The 23128-nt window shown below is 46.9% G+C and overlaps 1 protein-coding gene across 3 annotated transcripts in view; it reads right to left on the bottom strand.

The window, feature by feature from the left end:
- Window positions 1–14177: 14177 nt before the first annotated feature.
- The window catches only part of hip1 (huntingtin interacting protein 1), a 220431-nt gene continuing 211480 nt past the window's right edge, over window positions 14178–23128 (bottom strand). For 2 of the 3 annotated variants that reach the window (XM_084331298.1, XM_084331300.1), the window contains exons 30-31: window positions 18147–18264; window positions 14178–17646 (exon numbers count right to left, since the gene is read on the bottom strand). In XM_084331298.1, the coding sequence (XP_084187424.1) occupies window positions 17597–17646; window positions 18147–18264 (168 nt within the window). In that variant the 3' untranslated portion in view covers window positions 14178–17596. Of the gene's footprint in view, window positions 17693–18146; window positions 18265–23128 lie in introns of all 3 variants that reach the window. The other variant, XM_084331299.1, reaches the window with a different exon arrangement.

Here is a 23128-nt window from a genome sequence, read left to right as displayed (position 1 = left end):
TTCCTTGCTTAAGGGTAATGATAAAAATAACGGGTGGCAAGTTTTTCACACATAAGCCAGAGCCATGGATAAAGCCAGTTTTTTACACAAACAAGGTTATATATCGTATAGCTTACGCTCTGCGCTCTAGTGGAACATATCCATATCCAGTCTAATACTGAATACATTTCTTCACATGTACACACCCATCCGCCTGGCCACACCCCCATGTTGAGGGAGCATTACATCGGACGGGGAAGGCCCCGAGTAGTGTCCCTCTACGTAACGTTGACGGCCCTGAAGAAGGGGCACACAGAGACGATGACAGAATACATCATCCGAGCTGAGCAGATCATGACGGTGCTCAAGAGTGCGGGAGAGGCACCCGGCGAGGGGTTAATGATGGCAATGGTGATGAGAGGACTACCGGAGTTGTACAGGCCGTTCGCGCTACTGGTTACCCACGGTTCAACGGACATGAAATGCCAAGCTGCGGAACTTTGAGGCCTCAGAGGATATCCACCCAGACGCAGCGGAAGTGGGGGGAATAGCACTGAAAGCCCGAGCGACACCGAGGGAGAAGGCCAGGCCCACGACGGAGCTGACGTGTTGGCGATGCAGAGAGAATGGGCATCGGAGGGATAACTGCAACAAGACGGTCTGGTGCAATTTCTGCAGATTATCGGGGCACACAGACAAAGAGTGCCGAAAGAAACGAGACCAGAGCGCCCGATATGCCTATGGACAAGATGGCGGCGACGGACGAGGTCGCGGCCACAAACAAGATGGCGGCGATGGACGAGATCGCGGCTATGGTCAAGATGGCGGCTGTGGACGAGATGACGACTACAGACAAGATGGCAACGACGGTGACCATGAGGCGAGTCGAGATGATGCCCGGAGAGCGGCAGGACGAGAGGACTTCGTTTTCGGGGCGCAGACTACGGGCGTCGCCCGGCCAACGCAGCACCAGCTGTTCCCAAGGAGGGGACTGATCGTGGACACAGGTGCGTCGTCCCACATCATCAACGACAGGAATAGTTTCAAGAACTTTGATAAGTCCTTTGAGCCGGAGGGACACAGCATGGAGCTGGCGGATGGGAAACGCACCTACGGGTTGGCGCAGGGGAGAGGAGACGCACAGGTATGCCTCATAGACAGTGGGGGCCACCGGTGTACAGTGACGTTAAAGAACGCTCTCTACATACCCTCGTTCCCACAAGAACTATTCTCTGTAAAATCCGCTACTGCTAACGGTGCCGAAGTGTTCTTCAGTGAAGATGTTCTTGTAGAAAAATATGGTACACGGTTTAACATTGACATATATGGAAGAATGTATTACCTACAAACGGAGTGTAATAATAATGATAAATGTAATGTGACTGTTAGTCATGACATCCAGACGTGGCATGAAATTATGGGTCATTGTAATCACGAGGATTTACTAAAGCTACAAGCAGTAACAGACGGTATGCACATTAAGGGTGAAAAGCATAGACCTGACAAAGAATGTGAAGTTTGCATAAGGGGGAAGTTTACTCAAACAAGGAACAGGGACCCCACAGAGAAGGTAAAGAGACCACTGGAGCTAGTTAACACCGACCTAGCCGGTCCAGTAAGGAACGAGTCCATAGGTGGCTTTAACTATGTACAGTCCTTTACAGATGTGGGTACAGGTGTAGTGTTCGTCTATTTCCTTAAAGCAAAGAGTGATGCACTCCAAGCCACGGAGAAGTTCCTTGCCGATGTCGCCCCCTATGGGGACGTAAAATGTTTGAGGTCAGACAACGGGACCGAGTTTACAAACAGAGAGTTCCAATCACTGTTGAGAAAAAACAGGATCAGACACGAGACATCATGTCCCTACTCCCCACATCAGAACGGGGTAGCCGAGAGGGAATGGCGCACTCTTTTTGAAATGGCCAGGTGTAAGCTAGACGATAGTAACATACCGAAGAGCCTGTGGCATTATGCGGTCCACGAAGCCTCCTACACCAGAAACAGGTGTTTTAACAAACATACGGGCACCACCCCATATACAGCAATGACAGGGAAAAGATGTAATCTAGCCAGAATGCACAAATTCGGATCAGTGTGCTATGCTTACCAGCAGGACAGAGGCAAGCTTGAGTCCAGATGTGAAAAAGGACTCTTTGTAGGACACGACAGAGGGAGCCCTGCACTCCTAGTCTACTATCCCAGTAAAGGGAAGGTGCAAAAGCACAGACTAGTGAAATTTGTCACCAAAACAACGTGCGAAATCGAGACACAGACAGAGGAGCCATGGCTGGACTCCGGGGTAAGGTATGGAGGGACAGAGACACCACAGCCTAGTGTACTGAGCACAGGCGTGCAGGCAGACCTCCAGACACCCCCAGAGGGCAATGACGAGGAGCACCCGAGGGTGACGTCAAGTGCCCCATGCAGTGGGAGATATCCCTCAAGGGAACACAAACCCCCAAGATATCTGAAAGATTATGCCCGGAGGGGTAGTGACGAGGATGACAGTACACTCGCCAGTATTGATTACTGCTACCGAGCGGTGTGTGGCGTGCCTCAGTCCTTTAAGGAAGCCATAGTGTCCCCAGAGTCGAGTAAGTGGGAGAGAGCGATGGACGAGGAGATGAGGTCCTTAGAGGACAACCACACCTTTACCCTCACAAAATTGCCAGAGGGCAGACAGACAGTGGGAGGGAAGTGGGTGTACTCAATCAAGGAAGGGATCGAAGGCCACGAAAAGTACAAAGCGAGATTTGTAGCTAAGGGTTTCAGTCAGAGGGAGGGGATAGACTATAGTGAAACATTCTCCCCCACAGCCAACCTGACCAGTGTAAGGGTAGTGGTTCAGAAAGCAGCTGAGGACAATCTGATTTTACATCAGATGTATGTGAAAACAGCCTATCTGCATGCACCCATAGATAGGGAGATATATATGGAACAACCTGAAGGTTACGAAAAGAAAGGGGGAAAGCTAGTGTGCAAGCTAGAAAAATCCATTTACGGCCTGAAACAGTCTGGGCGAAATTGGAACGAGATGCTTCACACATGCCTCATCGAGGATCACTTCCTACAGAATCCAGTAGACCCCTGTGTTTACTCAAGGGAGTCAAAAGAGTCAGGAAAAGTGATAATAGTCATTTGGGTGGATGATTTGATCATCGCAGCAGACAACTCTAGGAACCTAGATCAGGTGAAAGGTATTCTCTCCACCAGATTCAAAATGAAAGACCTTGGCAGGTTAAAGCATTTCCTAGGCATGGACTTTGAGCAGTCAGAAAATTGTGTAACTGTATCCCAGAAGAGATATGTGGAAAAGATCCTGAAACGATTTGACATGCAGGAATGTAGAACAAGGGAAACACCATGTGATCAGAAACTTGATTATCAGGAGGATGCTCAGAAACTGACAGATGTAAAAATGTACAGGGAAGCCGTGGGTAGCCTCATCTACTTAACAACATGTACCCGCCCTGACCTATGTTTTGTAGTGAGTAAGTTGTCACAGCACTTTGCTGATCCCACAGAGGAACACTGGATCACGGTAAAACATGTTTTTCGTTATCTCAAAGGTACAGTAGATAAACTACTTTGTTTCAGAAAGAGCAGCGGAGGTTTAGGGCTTAAAGCCTACAGTGATGCAGACTGGGCTGCTGACATCACAGATAGAAGGAGTACGACTGGATACAGTGTTAGTTTAAACACAAACAGCTCACTGGTTTCATGGAAAACAAAGAAGCAGCCCACAGTGGCACTGTCAACTTGTGAAGCCGAATACATGGCTCTGGCCATGACGATACAGGAGTGTATTTATCTAGAACAACTGCTCGGAGGGATGGATAACTATGTATATAAGAAAACTGTTGTTTATGAGGACAACCAGGGTACTATTGCCATTGCGAGAAACCCTGTATGTCGACAGAGGTGTAAGCATATGGATATAAAGTACCATTTCATCAGATCTGTCATCAGAGAAGAAAGGATGACACTGGTTTATTGTCCAACAGATTGATTGATTGATTGATTGATTGATTGATTGAAACGTTTATTAACAGATTGCAGAATGGGTACAGTACAGTACAGCTCAGTACATACAATTGTTAAGGGGATGCAGACCAGAGAAAGACTTTCGTCTTGTTTACATCAGGGTCCCCCATTTTCAATTCATCATAACATATATGACATACATGACATACAGATAGACAGTACTGCTACATCTATACATTTATGACATATCAGATTTGCAAATACAGTACTGTTTGTGATACAAAAGTGTCCAGAAAAAGAGTGTATATACATTTGGCATAGAAACTGTACATTGGAGGAGGTTGGGTGGGTGGGGTGGGGTTGGGTGGGTGGGTGAGGGCTGTACATTGGAGGTGGGGGGGGGTTGGGTAGGGGACACACACACATTTTACACTGTACATTGGAATACTGACAAAGCCTTACTTGGTCATTTACTGTACAACTAGGTTAGGACATTTGTAGGGGCCAGTTTCGAATTGCAGTCTCACGTAGGTGTTTTTTGAGAGTGTTTTTGAAAGTGGGTAGTGATTCACATTCCTTTACAGCTTTAGGTAGGGCGTTCCACATTGATGTGGCATAATTGCGAAACGTGTTTAGTCCCTTGTTTGAGCCGAATCTGGGTTTTACATGATTTGTGGAGCTCCCTCTGGTGTTGTGATCGTGGTATTCACTGACCTTTGGGAAGTATTTTGACATGTACATGGGTACCTTGGTCGCGTAGTGTATCTTGTAGACCAGGCCCATTGCAAGTTGCTGTACTCTGTCGTCTACTCTAAGCCATCCTAGGTTGTCAAAGTGGGCAGGGGTGAGGTGGGTTCTAGGAGTCAGGTCAAGCAGTAGTCTGACTAGCTTGTTTTGAGATGTTTGTAATTTGTTTTTTAGTGCCTTTGAGGTGCTTTGGTACCATGAGGTGCAAGCATAGTCGTAGTACCCTTGAATGAGTGCTCCTACTAGAGTCTTGTGTGCTTCCTTGTGATAACATTGTCACCCACTGTAACCGAGAAGCCGTCGGTCTTGCTGAGTTTGTTATTTGAACCGAAGAGAATGGACTCTGTTTTGCCCATGTGTAATGATAGTTTGTTGTCGGCGAGCCATATGCAGATTTTGCCTAGTTCCGAGCTGAGGGCTTTTTCAACCTGTAACTTGTTCTTGTCAGAGACCAGCAGGGCTGAGTCGTCCGCAAACAGGAACAAGTTGCAGTCACAAGCTGACGACATGTCATTTGCATAAATTAGGAATAGTAGCGGTCCTAGTATGCTTCCTTGTGGAACACCACAGCTCACTGTGAGGGGGGGGGGGATAGGGTACCGTTTACCTCCACCATCTGTTCCCTCCCCTCCAGGTAGCAGACGCTATGACGAAGCCTGCTTCAAAATGAAACTGAGGAGATTTGCAGAGGTCATGTTTGGTGTGTAAATATTGACTGCCATACTATTTTTGATGTTCTAAGACTGTATTATACAGTGTACTAAGTAACCATAAGTGGGAGTCTTGAATCTAGAGGGTGTATGTATGGTTGTAACTAACTGTAACTGTCCTCTACTGCTCCCATGACTGCATATATATCTGTGTCCACTGGAGGGCACTATAGGCGGAGCTTCTACAGTCTACGCCAGGTTGGGAGTATATAAGACTTGGCTCCCTCCTATCTTTTCTTCTTCCCACAAATGCCTCTCCCAGAGAGGAGCACACAGCTGTTGTGGTATGAGTCAATGTGAATAAAACGCTGCCAGCAGAGCAAGGCCACAGACGGAAACCATGCCTCATGCCTCATGTACATATTATTGTCGCCGCATAGCCATTTCTGTTAACAGGGAGGCAGTGGAGGAGGACCGGAGGGAACAGGTGGGGCGGTAGGGAAGAAGGAGATCAGTCAGGTAGGGGGGGCCAGGCTGTGGAGGGCTTTGAAGGTGAGGAGTAGTGTTTTAAAGTTTATGCGTTGTTTGATCGGGAGCCAGTGGAGAGAGTGGAGGACAGGAGTGATGTGTTCACGGGACCGGGTGTTAGTCAGGAGGCGGGCGGCTGAGTTTTGGACCATTTGCAGTTTATGGAGGGAGCGGGAGGTGATGCCAGTGAGGAGGGAGTTGCAATAGTCCAGGCGGGAGGAGATGAAGGCGTGTATGAGTACTAACAGCTCCTTCCTTATTTTCACCACCGATAAGTGTCTGTATACACCACTTGAGTTTAGTGCCGAAATAGTTGGAAAGGAGCTACGTTGAAGAGAAGGAGCTGCGTTGACATTATATCTTTGTTTTCTCTCTCACTATTTTCGAGGAAATACAGCGATAATGTCTTCGCCACCGGAGTGTCTAGAAGATGATGATCATTCTGACTTCCACCGGCACTTCGTATTAGGGGCTCGCGTCGCTGAGCAATCCCCGCCGGCATTACCTCCGGCTCTGCAGTTGGACACTTTGCTTGGGAGGCGCTCGGCCGTGTGAGGGCTGACGGCCTCTCTGGGCGGGTGATGTTTTTGCGACGCGGGCGCCAGGTGTGTCGGTTGTGGGGGCAACGGCTACACAGCTTACGAAGGCCGGCTCCAGGCTGGTATCCTTTTTCGCTGCCACTTAGCAGCGTGGAGGGGGTTCTGGTTTGATACCCACGTTAACATTAGCTCCTCCTCGAGTATGAGCTTTGTTTTCCTGGGACCGTGATTCCGAATCTGCGGTTCAATTCCCCGGGTCTCTGGACAAACGGATACCCACTGTCGCCGTGCTGGCCCCGATTTTCAAGATGAAAAGCACCCGGTGCGAGGGAGGTGAGCTTGGTGTTTCGTTATGAGAATATCTCCATGCTCAAGTCGGCTATAGTCCGCGAGGGACTTGTTGCCGGCACCGCTGTGTCTGGTAAACACCGTTCTGAAGAGGGACGTGTGTTGCCTTCTTTTCCCTTCTTTCTTCGGATGAGAAGAGGAAAAGACAGCGGCTGTCTGAAGTGTTGGCCTGTATTGCTTTTCTCACGTTGTACAGTTTTCAGTGGTAGCCGCTTAGCTTGCTTCTGTGTTAGCTAGTGGTTAGCGATAGCCGGGTTGAGCTAACTGTTAGCCAGTTAGCTGTTAGCTACGACGTTAGCTACCGACTTCGCTCGGCTGGGAACGTTAGCTTGATGCTATCAGTTAGCCTAGAGTTAGCTGTTAGCTTGTGCTACAACCATTGGCGTAGCCGTGAGAATAGCAGGCCCTGGCACTCTGACTACGACATCATCTTTGACAGAAGATGTAGTCGGGCCTGCACCATGACCGGCTGCAGGAGGGGGGCGTCTCGCCGGAGCGAGGCTCCAGCCATTGCTTCTTCTGGCCTGGCCAGCGAGAGGCCTTAGTCAACGTGGTAGACCAATCTGTGTTGCGGCCTTTCGTCCTGCGTTCCTTGGTGCAGGTAAGATGTCCATTGGACATTGCCCCACTTTTCCTTCCTTCCCCTCCCGAATGTTTTTGTTAATAACGATGTCTTTGTCTACAAAACATATGTTACTTCACTACATTTGGAGATACGACATGTGCTGTGTGTGAATTGTCTTGGTCGCTTTGTATAGCTTGGGTTAGCGTTGGCCAAGGCTTGTGCCTTTCTCTCTACCTAGAAACAGCGTTGTTTTTTACGTGAGTAAAAATGAACTGGGGTTTTGTTGTATGATGAGAAGTTGTGTGTGTTCATGTAATGTTAGACAATGTGGCTGAGCCCACAACTGGCAGGGTTACCCTACGATGCTGTGCATAGTGGCATGTGATCGAGGGCTGAGTCCCTCTCTCAGCTTGTTATTCTTACTTGAGGGTAATGATGACAATAACAAGTGGCAAGTTTTTTTCACACATAAGCAGGGCTGTGCCTGTTCAAACAAGGTCTTCGGCTGTGCTGGCGTGCATGATGTAAAGCGTCGTATCAGGGGTAAGGTGGTGAGGGGTGGGTTTCCCCGGTTTGCCCCTGGGCCCCCCCCCCCCCCTCCCCTCAAATATGATTTTGTTTACAAAATGTGTGTTGATTCACTATGTTTTTGGGGATACGGTGTAAATCCCTCAGCTTCTGCTGGGGTTGTGCTCTTGCTTAGAGAGAGGCAATTTTTTTCTGAAAATTGTTTGGTCGCTGTCATGTAGACTTAGCAAGGCCTGTGACCAGTACTTAATCGAGGACTTATGTCTTCTCTCATCATGAAAAACGGCGTTCCTCTTACGGTAGTGAGAGTGTACTTTTGCCCCTTTTTGTTGTGATGGAGGGTTGTGTAATCGTATTCACGTTTAAGATCCACAACTGGGTTAGGTGTTGGCCTACAGAAGTTACATGTGTAAGCTCTTGTACCAGGGCCCTTGGCCCCTCTCTTGGTCTGTGTTTTTTCTTCCTTTAGGGTAAAGGTGTAAAAATTCAGGTGGCAGGTTCGCACATGAGCCTGGAGCCATATATGACTGGTGTCATGGCTCTGCTTTGTCATTGCATCGTATCAGGGGTGAGGGGTCATAAGGGGGTGAACTGTTAACCCTCCCTCCCCTTTTTTTCTGATAGGTCAGGGGGTTGGACCTCCTGTCCTTTGGGCTTCCTGTCACGCTGTTGGGTCAGCGCGTCACAGGGTAGGGAGATGGGGGGGGGGGGGGAGTTCCCTGGTCCCACACCATATTTGGGCGGGTGTGTCACGGAATTCCCCCCGCCATAGAGTACGTCACTGGGCGCTTTTCTATTGGTTGTGAGACTTCCGTGAGTTCTTTTCAGGCTCCATGTTGTGGACCTCTGTTATTGTCAAGATGAGTTATGCGGTGCGTGAGAACTTAAAAATACGTTTTCTGCTCTGCGCTCTGTTGCATATGTCTTGAGCTTTTGGTAGCACGTAGCTCAATTTTACATATATCTTTTCAATTATTACTCACGTGGGAAGTCTCTCTCGGGGTTCCCTGTCTCCTCTCTTTTATACAGAGCAGGGTTGACAGGGTGTTTTCCCTCGGACGCGTCATATGGGACCCATATCTGTGTCTTGGCCAGCTTCCTGCCGCTCTCCCAGGCGGCTTTGAGGTGACGTTATCTGGGTTCTTGTTAGAATTACCATTGATATGTTTTGGGTCTCGACGTATACATAGTGCTGGCCCTGGGTGCTTCTGTGTGGAACCATGCATGGGCTTGCGCGCCTTGGTTGCTCATCATTGAAACAGCGTTTTTATGGGGCAACTAGGATGGAGTTTGTCTCTTCCGAGCGCCAGTGTACTAGGTTAGTCTCGATTAATTCTCGTTCATCTCTGGGGGGAGATAACGGAATAGATCAAAGCATTGGCGGAGGGGTCTCACGCTTTTGGGGTGGGCCACCGGGCGCGGTGCTTTTATGTTCTGACCGTCTTGGTGGCGCCCTCTGTGATGTTTTAGATCGACACGCGTACCTACCCCCCTCTTAGGACTGGGGATGGTGGCGTGATTAGGACACGGGACTGGTTCTGGTCGCGCCGGACCAGGTCAGTTAACCCGTTGTCCGCCGGGGCGCAGATCTGCTGTTCTGGTACCCTGAAGGACTTGTGCTTTTTCGGGGGGAAAATGTCGGGTTGGCCCGGGCGTTGCAGGGGTTGATGTCATGAATGTGTGTCATATACATGTCACCTTGAGTTGCCCTTAACAGTGGCATGCATTGCTCCATACTGTGTTGTACCTTTTTGCACGATGTTAGGGGGTTGGTCCTTCTCCATTTGTTTCACCCCTCCCTCCCTGTTAAACCGGGGATGGGAGGGGGCTGTCGGGGAGGCTGCTTCTTTCAACTCCTCTATGCATCCCTGTGTAGGTCCCGGTCCACCAGGCCCAGGTCGGGCCTTGCCCTCAATAACCTGTTGGCCTGGGTTAACCCTTTTTAAACCTGAAACGCTTGGACCGCATTGTATAGCCTGTGTATACACGCATTGTGTTTCTGTTTCTGGTTCGTGGAGATTGTGACATGGTGCACAGCATACCGGAACACCCTTTCCGCCGGGATGCTGTTCTTACAGTAAGCCCCTTAGGCGCCTGTCTAGTCCGCAGTGCTCCGGGCGCAGGTCGAGTTCTACTCTTGGGGATGCGCGTCTGAGTAGTCGCGGGCCCTTCTAAACAAAGGTAAGTCCCACGGTCTGCTCACCCTGTGCGTTTGAGGCGCTAAACCCTCTTCGCACAGTTGGGTCCGATCCCCCTCCCGTCCCTCGCTAGGGGGGGCCCGGATCCTCCCCGGTTCTGATGGTTGTAGGGGACCTCAGCGGGTGCATCTGTCGGGCTTACGCTCTGCTCTTGTGTTCCAATAGAGCAAAGCGTAAGCTATAACGAAATATAACGAAGGTTATTCTATAACCCGTTATATGAGTAATAGCGAGCGCTTTGCTCTGACTCACTGAGGACCCCACGGTCTTCCGTTTCGGCGGTGAAAGACTGGGGAAGGAGCTGTGTTGACCCCGCTTTATAGGAGCGGATGTGGGAGTGGTCAGGCAGGTGGGCGGGGAACGAGGTGAAAGCTTTCATTTTAGGTTATGATTAAAAGGACAGTTCCAATAGAGCAAAGCGCTCGCTATTATATTTAGTATTATGATTGAACAACCTCATTTTCATCTTAAAAATAAGGGACATGATGTGTCTCGGGGGCCATAAAATCTAATTACAATGGGATTATATGGTTATGAATGCATATAATGTTAGTTAGGATGTAGTATTAACTATATTGAGTGATACTCCTTTCTTTTTAGTGGTCAGGACTGAGTTAGACCCCGGGTCAACATTGACCCGCTAACAACAGTCAGTGGTGCCAATTCCTAACACAACATGAGGGTTAAGCCCTCTGGCATCTGAACATTCAAAAGGGGATGTGTCTAAAACTGAAAACTTAAATGGATGGAATATTGTAGTGACGGGGCTGCTCAGAGTTGTGCCTCAAGTTCCCAGCATGCTTGGACTTTGTGCCTCAGTTAAACTAACTTACTCTAACCTAACCTAAAAGATACATTGGGGGGGAAATAGGGACAGTGCAGATAGAGAAACATCAAAATGTTAGCTAGATATTAACCCATCGGTTCCTTGCAAAAACTCAGAAAATATTAGCTAATAATGGCCATATAATGTGTTTAGAATATAAGCAGGGTTTAACTATTTTGCAACACCCCTAGACTGTCTTCATCATGGCACCCACTTTGGGAAAGCCTGTCCTAGTAAGCTGCATCACATTTATCCACTAACAGAGCAGTCATTAAGATACGTTATAAAATGTTCTTGCTATGTTTTCACCACTCAATAGGGCACTTTAGTATGCCGTTTTTCAACCATGGGGGCACATGGTCAAGTTTAGACCATTGGAGGGGCACCAATGGGCACGTCCTCTAATTTTCGCCACTCAAAAGGGCACTTTAGCGCAATGTTTTCAACTGTGGGGGTACATGGTCAAGTTTAGACCATTGGAGGGGCACCAATGGGCACGTCCTCAAATTTTTGCCACTCAAAAGGGCATTTTAGTGTGATTTTTCAACTGTAGGGGCACATGGTCAAGTTTAACCATTGGAGGGGCACCAATGCGCACATCTAGTTTTTTCCACTCAAAAGGGCACTTTAGGTTTAGCGCAATCTTTTCAACTGTGGGAGCACATGGTCACGTTTAACCATTAGAGGGGCACCAATAGGGCACATCCTCAAATTGTTTCCACTCAAAAGGGCACTTTTGCATGACATTATTTAACCGTGGGGCACATGGTCAAGTTTAGACCATTGGGAGAGCACCAATAGGGCACACCCTCTAATTTTTCGCGACTCAAAAGGGCACTTTAGCGCATGTTTTTCAACCGTGGGGGCACCAGGGGGGGCGATCGCCCCCCTGCCCCCCCCCCCTGAGTCCGCCAGTGCGGCCAGGGATGCCATAGAATATAGTGGTGAACACTGGGGCCAGCTGATTGGCAAAGCATTCTACCTGGAGATATGAATGATACTTTTTTAGATTTTGAAATGGATTGTATTTTTTATTCTTTATGCATTAAAATGTACTCATGCTATAGAGGTTATTAATATATATATATTTGAATAAGGTCTGCTGGTGATCATCGATACTGCTTTAAATTTGATACACTGTATTGAATGTAAATATAAAAAAACGTTTGATTCTGTATTGAGAACCCCCCCGCCCCTCTGTCTCCTGACTGTCATATGCCCCCCCCCCCCCCTCTCTCTCCTGGATGTCATCTGTCCCCCTCCCTCTGTTTCCTGGCTGTCATCTGTTCAGGACCCCCCCCCCTCTCTGTCTCCTGGCTGTCATCTGGTCAGGACCCCCCCCCCCCCCTCTCTGTCTCCTGGCTGTCATCTGTTCAGGACCCCCCCCCCCCCCTCTGTCTCCTGGCTGTCATCTGGTCAGGGAGGGTGATGAGAGGAAGTAAAGACTCTTATCAGGAAGTTGACCCAGCAGGCACACTACTCTCCCAGATTAGGGACTGCTGTAATCTCAGCACACTGGTTTCAGATTACATGGATTAATTCACCCCCATGCATCGCGTGGTGTATTTTTAACATTGTGTGTGCCTACGTGCATCCAGTGTATAGATCTCCAGTCCTCTGATAGTTCTTAGAAACCCATTTCTTCCTATCATCCCTTTATTATTTTTTATTATCCATTTATTCTCTTTTCGTGTTCTTTTTTGTCTTTGAATGAATGATCATTGCATTCAGATATAGCGTTTTTCTCGATACTAAAAGCCCTTTACAATGCAGGGTGGAAACGGCCTCCATCACTCTTTGCACATTCCCTTCCAAGCCATTGCTGTGTAAAACGACAAGATGTACAATCTCGTCTCCAAAACAATTTCTTCAATATTTCGATTTGGATGCTTCAGCAATTATGTTCTTTCAACTTTTCAAGGTGCGTGCCAACAAAGCACTTTAGTATTGAACTAAATAAGAATGGGAAAGATAATTTTCTTTCATCTCTGAATCCAAAAGGGAAAAGCGGGTACAGCAGCTTTCGTCACCTCGAGGCTTTTAGTTTTACTGGAAAAGGACCTGTCCTACCCCCCGAAAATCAATGCAGTGCATTAGGATTTAAACTGCACTCTGATGCAAATGTAAAGTTATAGCCGCTGTCAAGGCAATATGGAGGAAAGACGACCCCCCTTCGAAACATAGGTCACATTATCTCTCACACACACAATCATCCACTAGTCTCCCTATTGACCACCAGTATTCTCCGTTTCTGATCATACTTGTGTGTTGTGTGACATCACCGCACCCCAAAAGAAGGAATTCAAAGTTCATCTGACCACAGAACAATGATACGCAACGATAATCCCCTCAGTACAGTAGTATTTCTTTGTTACCAGCCAGATAACCGATGGCTACAGCACTGACTGTAATCAATCACTGTGATTGGATGTTTTATAACGTCCCATCATTCCCTAGAGCCCGAACCCCCGCCCCTCATACCTCAATAATTTAATTATCAACCGTTTTCTCTAATTACATTCACAAAAACATTTGACTTAAGAGACACGAGGAGAAAGAAACGGACCTGGGTCTTATTAATGAGTTGAAATATTTATTTTTAAAAACTGAAAAAATAAAACAAACCCCACATACGTAGTTTTAGTATATTATACAAAGACATATTTCAATGTTGCTATTTGAGTATTTGTTGTTTCTCCTTGACTACAGCGTGAGGCAGTTGAAAGGCTGGCGGGCTGGTTCCTCAGACACAGAGGTGTGTGAGAGTGTGTGTGAGAGAGAGAGAGAGAGAGAGAGAGAGAGAGAGAGAGAGAGAAATAAAGAAAATAAAAACGAACATTTGAATCTGGTTACAAATATTTGAAATAGAGGTGCACCGATGCCAGCATTTGGTATCGTCCTGACACCAGGCTAAAATACTCTACTCTGTATTGATTAATGTCACAGATATCAAGGGTCATCCATCAGTTGAATTAGAAAATAAAATTGGGAGATAAAACGTAAAAATGTCTGTATACACAGAATACCAGTTAGCAAAAGTACTCACATTGATTGGTACTCTGTATTTGCAAGTGCTCACACGTGGTCAGCACAGAGTGATACCAGCGCACCTCTACTTTGAAACGTCTTGAGGTGCGCTTGTTTTCTCTTTCCAGACAAACCTTTAAATGTGGATACAAGACCAATCAAGCCCTCCTCATGTTCTACCCCCCCCCCCCCCCCCCCCTCCCCCTATCTTCGGAAGCTGTTCTGGAAGAAATGACTGAACACACGGCTAAATCATCATTAAATACCCAGTGTCACAACTTTTTTTTTTTTTTTTTTTTAAGAAACAGCCAAAGCAGAGTGTCAGAACTAGGTAAGGATGTTAAGACACAGAGGAACACAAACTAAAAAAATAAAAAATAAATCACCACCATCATTATTACACATAAAGTGGTATTGTGATGGGTATAAAATAAAATAATGACTACTCAGCTACTGTAACGGTTTTCTCAACCACTCATATCAGAGGCAGGTTCACTCTCTTCTTCTGTAAAAGCCAAATTAAAAAGAGCACTCGAGGAACCAAAATGGCAAAAAATGCATGAATGACAGCTCATCAGTCTCAGTAGGAACTTTGCTGTGTGAAACACCACCCTCTAGTGGCCAAATGACCAACTGCACTTCATCAGAGGCCCGAGTGTGAATCATCTTGATATATTATTAGTTATTATAAACAACAGACACACAGGTAGTTGGTCTGGGAGAAGCTATGGAAAACACTGGAACATGTGTTGTTAAGAGCCCATTGTCATCACCAGCAGGGTAGCGGTGACCTGAAGGTTAGAGAAGCGGGCTTGTGACCCGAAGGTCGCCGGTTCAATCCCCCGGACCAGCAGGAAAAATCTGGGCAGGGACATTAATGAATAACTCTCTCCCATCCCTCAATACCAACCGCTGAAGTGCCCATGAGCAAGGCACTTGACCCCCAACTGCTCCAGTGGAGCTGCACACTGGCCTAACAGTGTCAGGTGAATGTATGTAACTGTGTGAGTGTGAAGCAGGGCGTCGCTGATGAAGATCATTGGTGCTCAGTGAACCTACCCTGGGTAAATAAAGGTAAAAAAAACATGGTGGTCCTGGAACGCAGGCCGCTTGTCCATCAGTCAGAGATGTAACATCATCACATGGTCAGTCGATGATCCGCCGGGGGATTTCAATACGCAGGGACATGCGATCGGCCAGATAACCGTTAAAATTAGGGGTGTAACGGTACACAAAAAACACGGTTCGGTACGTACCTCGGTTTTGAAGTCACGGTTTGGTACGGGTTTTCGGTACAGTGGGGGAAAGTTTGGCTTTCCATGTTCAACTCAGGGGTGATGTAGTGTGTAGTAGTAACTAATTGTACTTGTAGGGCTGTCAACGAATATTCTATATTGAAATTAATAATCGACTTGTAAAAAACAAAAAAAGAATTATAATTATATTAGATTGGGAAAAAAAACAGTCTTGGTGGGCGGTCGTTAGTGGTTAACATACCGTTGTATTCGTTCGGTACACAGCCGTTCGGTACGGTATGGTACACACTGAAACGGTTCGGTACGGATACGTGTACCTTTACACCCCTAGTTAAAATCGAAATGAAATACCTTGTAGAATTCTAGCTCATGGAGAGAGAGAACGTGATCATGTGACTGCTAGACATGACAAGAAAAACAACACCATTCAAGCTTCCCGTTTACAAAATATCTAAATAGTTAAGAATTACATATGACTCTTTATAAAGTTATCTGGATAATGGGCAGTCCTGGTTCTTGAAATACCCCATAGGGACTGTCGTCATCACCATCAGCAGCAGCTGCAGCAGTTCTCTGGTTGGCCGTTATGCCTCCATGCGCCTCCAGGAACCGGAAGCACAAACGATCTGACGGACAAAGTCACCAGGTGTTCAGAAGAACCCAGGCTTCAGCTCCACAGCCAGTCCCTCAGTTCCAGCTCTGCTTAGAGGCAGCCGTTTCTCTCCATGTTAGTGTGACGCTCCAGGGGGGTGAAGACAGCCATCGACCACAGACTCAGGGTGTTACTGTAGCACGGCGCTCCGGGGGGGTGAAGACAGCCATCGACCACAGACTCAGGGTGTTAGCACGGCGCTCCGGGGGGGTGAAGACAGCCATCGACCACAGACTCAGGGTGTTAGCACGGCGCTCCGGGGGGGTGAAGACAGCCATCGACCACAGACTCAGGGTGTTAGCACGGCGCTCCGGGGGGGTGAAGACAGCCATCGACCACAGACTCAGGGTGTTAGCACGGCGCTCCGGGGGGGTGAAGACAGCCATCGACCACAGACTCAGGGTCAGTAAAAAGCCGTTTATCTAAACACCTTGTGATGAGGAGTCTGAACGTCTCTCGTGATTTTTTAAAACTTTTTGTGAAATGTAATTTCGAAATGTCGACGGGTAATGTTGTGAACCAATACAGTTCCGGTCAGTAAGCAGAGCTTTGGAAAATATTGCTTCGCACCGGGATTTAATTTCGGGAAGTAAAAAAGGGAATTACTGGAGCCTGAAAAAACAACGTTGCAATGTGTATTTTCTCCCTCCTCTTTTTCTTTCTTTTAAATAAACAGCTTTGGGATCAGCCCCCATGAACCTTTTCCATTGGAAACCGTTGGTACTTAAATTACAAAAACGGACCCCCAGGCCAACCTCGAAGTACAACTTCACTCTTAGTCCATCTTGACCAAAAGCAGGAGGTCTGGGCCTACCCATGATGCACCACTGCGTCTCGAGTTCCCCACCGTCGAGAGCGAGACATCTCCGGCTGGTCTCAAGCCCACAGAGAGAGAGGACTCAACTCCACGCTGCTCACATTCTCAAACTACTCCCCGGTGCTTTCTGTACGTCGTCCTTGGCGGGGGCCTGTGGGGTTTTAGAGTGTATCCGTGTGAGCCTCCTCGATCTCTTGTTAAATCAGTCGTCTCCAATAACAGTCACAGTCGTTAAAACGGGAGAGGAGGTGAAAGGCAGAAGGTCCAGTAACCCGGCCAGCACGGAGCTCTGATGGGGTTATGGTTATAGAGGTAAAGAGTCACAGTGAGAAAAGATGTCCTAGGAACCCAGGGAGGAGGGACGGCAGAGAGAGACGGGAGGGATGGGGGGGGGGGGTGGGGGGTTGGCACAGAGGATAAAATAAAAAAGGTAGGCTTAGCTCTCACTGCACTAGCACCCTACAACATAGAACAAAACACAACGTTTAGTGAGAGAGCATGCATGCCGTCCGTGTGACGTGACAGGGGAGGAGGGAGGGAGGGGCGTTGTAACAGGAAACTGATCACTGATCTCCCTTTGTGCAATGCATCCTGGGGGATGACTTGTTGTAAGAACTTGTGCTCGTGGCTTACTGGCTTCTATGACGCTGCTACTCTGTGCTACTCCGTTTTGGAAATGGAGGGGGGGGGGGTCCGTGGAAGAGGAAAAAAATAAATACTTGGGAGATGGACTGACATCAACAATCGGCTGTTGTTTCCCCAACAGTTCTGGGGGTGGGGGGGTTCTGGCAATATCCATGTATTCCTCCATCTATCCATCCATCCATCCATCCCCCCCTTCGTTGAACCCTCGGCGCCGTCCTCCTCGTAGAAGCTTGTAGACAGAGAGCTTGTAGACACTCGGTACGAGGGGCAGGTTTAGAAAAAGAAGCACCTTTTTATTTGGCTTGGATTAAAAGAGAAGAGGGGGACTGAAGAGGAAGATAGAGAGAAGCCAGTCTTCTGCTTGAGGGGGGGGGGGGGGGTGGCAGGGGGCGAGAGTCTCAACCTGCAGAGAGAGGGGGGGGTGGGGGGGGGGGAGAGAGCAAGATAGAGAGAGAGATAGAGAGAGAGAGAGAGAGAGAGAGAGAGAGAGAGAGAGAGAGAGAGAGAGAGAGAGAGAGTGAGAGAGAGAGAGAGAGAGAGAGAGAGAGAGAGAGAGAGAGAGAGAGAGAGGGAAATGTTACTGTGCTTGAAAACACAAAGTATATAACTCTGGTTTTGGTGTTGTTTCCCGTTATTTCGTGAATCATCCTATCTCAAACCCCTCCCTCTTTTCTTGATACTCCAATCACAACAGTTGAAATGAAAAGAAGGCAGGGTTTGAGATGTGTGCAGAGTGTATGCAGAGTCCAAAATGTCTCTAGGCCTTAAGAAGCCCATTCTAATCACATTATGCCACAGGCAGTGCCATGGCCACGAACGTTACTTTGGTAACAAACTAACAATAGATCTATATTCACCTTCCTCGTCCCCTCCCCAGCCCTCAGCCACTCCGGCCAGCTCGTAATGCTTCTTTCTCAGCTCGCCTAGACGCTCTCGCTCCCTCTGTAGTTTGGTCTCCAGCTCCAGGACCATCACCTGAGACACAGACACAAAAGGGGGACAAACTCATTGTAAATAATGTGGTTCTTCGCAGGGTCACTCTTTCCTCAGGTCTCGCGTCCGCTCGTCTTCTGAACCTAGATGCAAAGTGTCCCACTACCACTACCTTTCACCAGAAAGGTGCTGGACTGAAGCGCTTGTTACGTGGTGATGAAAATAAATGCTGAGCTTGGGTTTCTATGACAACAAGGTTGAAATATCATATCACCATCATATCACCTTTTTATCCAAAGCCACTTAACATGTTCTGTACAAGTCAGCAGGAAGGGTACAACTCTGGCAGCTAACGGTAAGTAAGATTGTTTGTCAAACAGTGTTGAACTTGAGGGCTACTGTCTTGAGTGCATAGTATATATAGACATTTTAGCATAGCAGGTAGTAGTAACGGCAAGGTAGATTCCTTAGTAGCAAAGTGCATGATAGTAAAAGACAGACGAAGGTTAGTTTCCCCCCCTGTTTTCCTCCCCCTTCATTTCAGATATTGATTGAGGGTGTTTGTAGTCGATGGCAGAACATCGGGTGGGTTTAGGCTGTCCCTGACTGTGGTGGGAAGGTTGTTCCATTGTGAGTACTATCACCACTTCGTTTTTTTTTATTTACTTGACCTTGTTTTCACTATAAATGTAACCAACTGGAGGGTCCGTCCGTCCCCCCCCCCCCGCCCCCCCCCCAGATGAGTTTGATTAAAGTGATTCTCACAACCCGTCAATGCTCTCAGTGTGGCAGGCATGACCGGGTTGGCTGAAAGAAGAGTGTGACATGAGCAGTGCTTTTTTTTTTTTTTTTTATATACACTTTTTCTCCTTATTTTGTATTTTCTCCCATCCCAATTTCGTATCGCCAATTCTTTTTCCCTTCAATTCTCCCCTCCCCTATCTTGAACGTTGCTAGACTATGCCTCCCACTGGTCGGCTGTAGTGAGGATAGAAGCCTTGCATCACGTGTCCCCTCCGGTACACGAGGAGGCAGCCTGTCGCATCTTTTCACCAGACAGCGCAGACTCTCAGTGGCGAGGAGTAACGCGTGGGAGGCTCACGCTGCCCCCGATACTTCCTGTCTCTGCTGTACAGGCGTCACCCAACCGACCTGTAGGAGTCGCTGTCCACAACGTCCAATCCCCACCCATCGACTTTCCACCCGCTACCTCTGCCAATTGAGATAGTATGACGACTGGCCCAAGCCGCAGGCAATGCTGACTCCGGGAGTCGAGACCGCAGCCTCTTGCATTGGTGACGAGCGCAATCTCCGCTATGCCACAATGTACGCATTACATTTTTAGTATGGTTGACCCTCATAGGAATCTCACTTTAACCTTGTTAAATATGAGCCCCTAAGCTCATGGGATGAACTCCAACAGTCCTTAACACAATGGGGACAAACAATGGATATATACGTGTTTAGATTCCACCCGTTGTGGACAGAAGCATGGATATATCCGTGGCAAGTTGTTTTGGCTTTTATTCCATTTTAATAACCTATTCAAGGTCGCCGAGCGGCACTGCAGATGTACCCTACTCTTTGAATTCGAGAAAGTGCAATACCGGCGAGATCCTCTTAGGGGCGCTATCGCGATAATGCAGTATGCCGTGTGGCTGAACGGACCATTTTTTTTTTTTTTACTTTCAATGGAGTTTTCAGTTAGCTGGATTCTGGATGTGCAGCATGTAGCTTGGATTACGTTTTGGATTGCGGATTTCACTATGCAATAATGGGATTTATCATCAGCCAATGGACATATCGATCTACCAGATGGCGATCGATAACGGGGAAATGCTCGGGGGATCCAACCGGCTCATGGTAAGATCTTTTTCACGTAAATTACAGCCCGATCGAGCCTTGTTATGATACGATACGATCGGCCTATGTGGCTACTTAGACGAACACGGTTATTGGTAATCAATAATAAGAAACAACGTCCCCCGCCCCCCCCCCCCTTTTCATGCATACATGCTTGAGGATCGTGCCGATCATATGCAGTTTGAGTTTTAACTGTAGCATCTGTATAACGGAAATGCCATTGGATATAACGTTAGTATCTATTAGCCCTTTATCTCGCCTTCCAGGAAATATACTAGACCAAATGCTGTATAACGCTTATATTCACGGCGCTATAAAATGAGAACGTATTGATGAACAAATTATTTCTTTAATCCATTTTGAAGGGACGGTTTATGGTCCCAATTGACAATGATAATGGACAGATAGCAATACTATAAAGTATAGATTTAGCTCTACAAACAGCCCCAAGTCTGTTTACATTTGCCGGTCCTCTAGAGATTTATTAGACGCATCCCAATGGCCCTGAATGTGTTAAAGCTCGAGATTCTCCCCTCTGTTGCAGAGTTCAAGACCTTGATCTCCAACTGTTGTATGCGTTTTCATTTATTTGTTATCCTTGCTTTTGTCTACCCTCGTCTTGTCATCTTATTGTTGTGATTTTATATGCTGTGTGATTTTATATGCTTTATTTATGCTTATTTCTGTATGTACACTCGATGTGACTGTAAATGAGGGAGACCTCGGTTGTCTTTCCAGTATAAATAAAGGTTTGAAATTTAAGTTAGTGTATTGAGCTACACAGGGTTGGTCCAGCCAGGTTTATGGTCTCCTTTGATCAGGGTACATTGAAGCTGCTTTGGAAAAAAAACATTTATTTTGTATTCATATTATGTAACAAATATGTAGGTTATGTAAGGACAGAGGCAGGGGGATAACAAACTCGTTATACATTTTGTTTTCTCTTCACATCTCTCGCACGGTGTCAAAACGAGCTCCTCGTCAGCCATTTTCTTTTGTTTTACTCAGTATCTCAGACAGTCACTGTTCAAAATCCCATTTAGTATCATATTACTAAGCCGCCTAAACAAGATGGATGGATGGATGCAGGAAGGATGCAGGAGGAATAAATAAATGAAGCAATAAACTCCCTTGTCGTTTTCTTTTCATTCCCTTCTGCATGGTTTCCTTAGGTATCATGAAAGTACCCGTTTGAGGCGGCTGGGTGGCGCAGCGGTCTAAGCGCTCGTCACCAACGCGAGAGACACCGGTATCGAATCCGGCTGTCAGCGTTGCCTCCGGCTTGGGCCGGCCGTCATACTGACTCAATTGGCAGAGTCAGCGGGAGGGGAGTCGATGGGTGGTAATCTGGTCGTTGTAAACAGCGACTCCTACAGGTCGGTCAGGGCGCCTGCACAGCAAGGACAGGGGATGGCGAGGGTAGTGTGAGCCTCCCACATGTTACACCTCGCCAATGAGAGTCCGCGCTGGCAAGTGAAAAGATGTGGCTGGCTGACTCCGCATGTATCGGAGGGGACATGCGATAGTATCTATCAACCCTCCCTACGACCGACCAGTGGGGGGCACATGCGAGCAACGATCAAGACAGGGGAGGGGGGAATTGGCACGACTAAATTGGGATAGGAGAAAAAACAGAAAAAGGAGGAGAAAAAGTGGATACAAAAAAAAGAAAGTACCCGTTTGAAATTTGGTTTATTATTGGATTATTTGACCAACAGACATGGCTTGAATAAGGACAGAGTGATGAGCACGGAACAAACTTCTTATTATAAAGAGACAAAGAAATATGTCGGGGAACAATAATATAATATTATTTGATTCAATATGCAAGCCACAGACGTCTCTCCAATGTGGTCCTTGCTGGAGAGCTAACGGCTGTTAGAACTGTTAGGACTATCTGACTCTTAATAATAAACACTGCACGGACTCTGGTGCAGTGTGTTACAAAATGTTTGACGATGTATACCACCATCACTATTACCACTATAAATCCTGCCACTCACTACTGTTCACTACTACTACTACTGTTATCACTATTATCATTACTACTTGCACTTTGTTCTATGTTCTATTATTATTACTACCTATCCTGCCTGTACCCCCCCCCCCCCCCCCCCCCATGCTGCTATGACACTTGAATTTCCCCAAGGGTATTAATAAAGGAACACTTGACTTGAATATATACACGCACTAGACGTGTACACTAGTCATGTTCTACCCATTTCAAAACAACATAATATATGAGTATGAACAGGGTATATAGTGTTTGCTCGGTAGGAAAGAGGAGCCGTAGTGGGCTCAGTACACTACAGTACAGGGTACAGTAACAAGGGCCTGAAATAGCTCCGTGACCCACATCAGAGGAGTAATTATGTGGATCTGAGGTGTTAGCTGCTCTGCTGACTCCGTCACACTGTCTCATCCCAAATACCAATATAGAGTAGTCAAGTCAAGTCAAGTCATTTATTTATATAGCGCATTTAAAAGCTCAGAGAGCCGACCAAAGTGCTGTACAGAAACTACAGAATTAAAAACTATAGACATAGTCACACAGTGTCAGTCACAACAGAGGACAACACAACATGACAAAAGACAGGATGGACAGTCAATACAGTAGGACCACAAGACACTAGGATTATACAACAGACAATACAGTATGACATAGGACAGTAGACATGTTATGACACAAAGACTATACAGCCGACAATATGGTAAGACATAGGAGACTAGACGATATGTTATGGGAGTAGGACTATGCAAAAGACAGTAGGGTAAGACATACGACACAGGGAATAACAATAAAGTAACTGGACACTGTACAGAACACAGAACAGCAACACAAGAGAGTGGAAGAAAAACATATACATATACGGTATACTGTGTATATATATATATTATATATATATATATATATATATATATATATATATATATATATATATATATCACAATAGGACTTTCTGGACCTGTTTAGGAATGGACAATCCAATTGATGTTAATCACATTGGACTGCAGGGTAATGAAAAGGGTGACACGATAACAA

This window comes from Notolepis coatsorum (genome assembly GCF_963971535.1).
Source record: "Notolepis coatsorum genome assembly, chromosome: 1".
Taxonomy (NCBI): domain Eukaryota; kingdom Metazoa; phylum Chordata; class Actinopteri; order Aulopiformes; family Paralepididae; genus Notolepis; species Notolepis coatsorum.
Note: the sequence above shows the minus strand (reverse complement) of the source record. Positions and strands in the feature narration are given on the sequence as shown.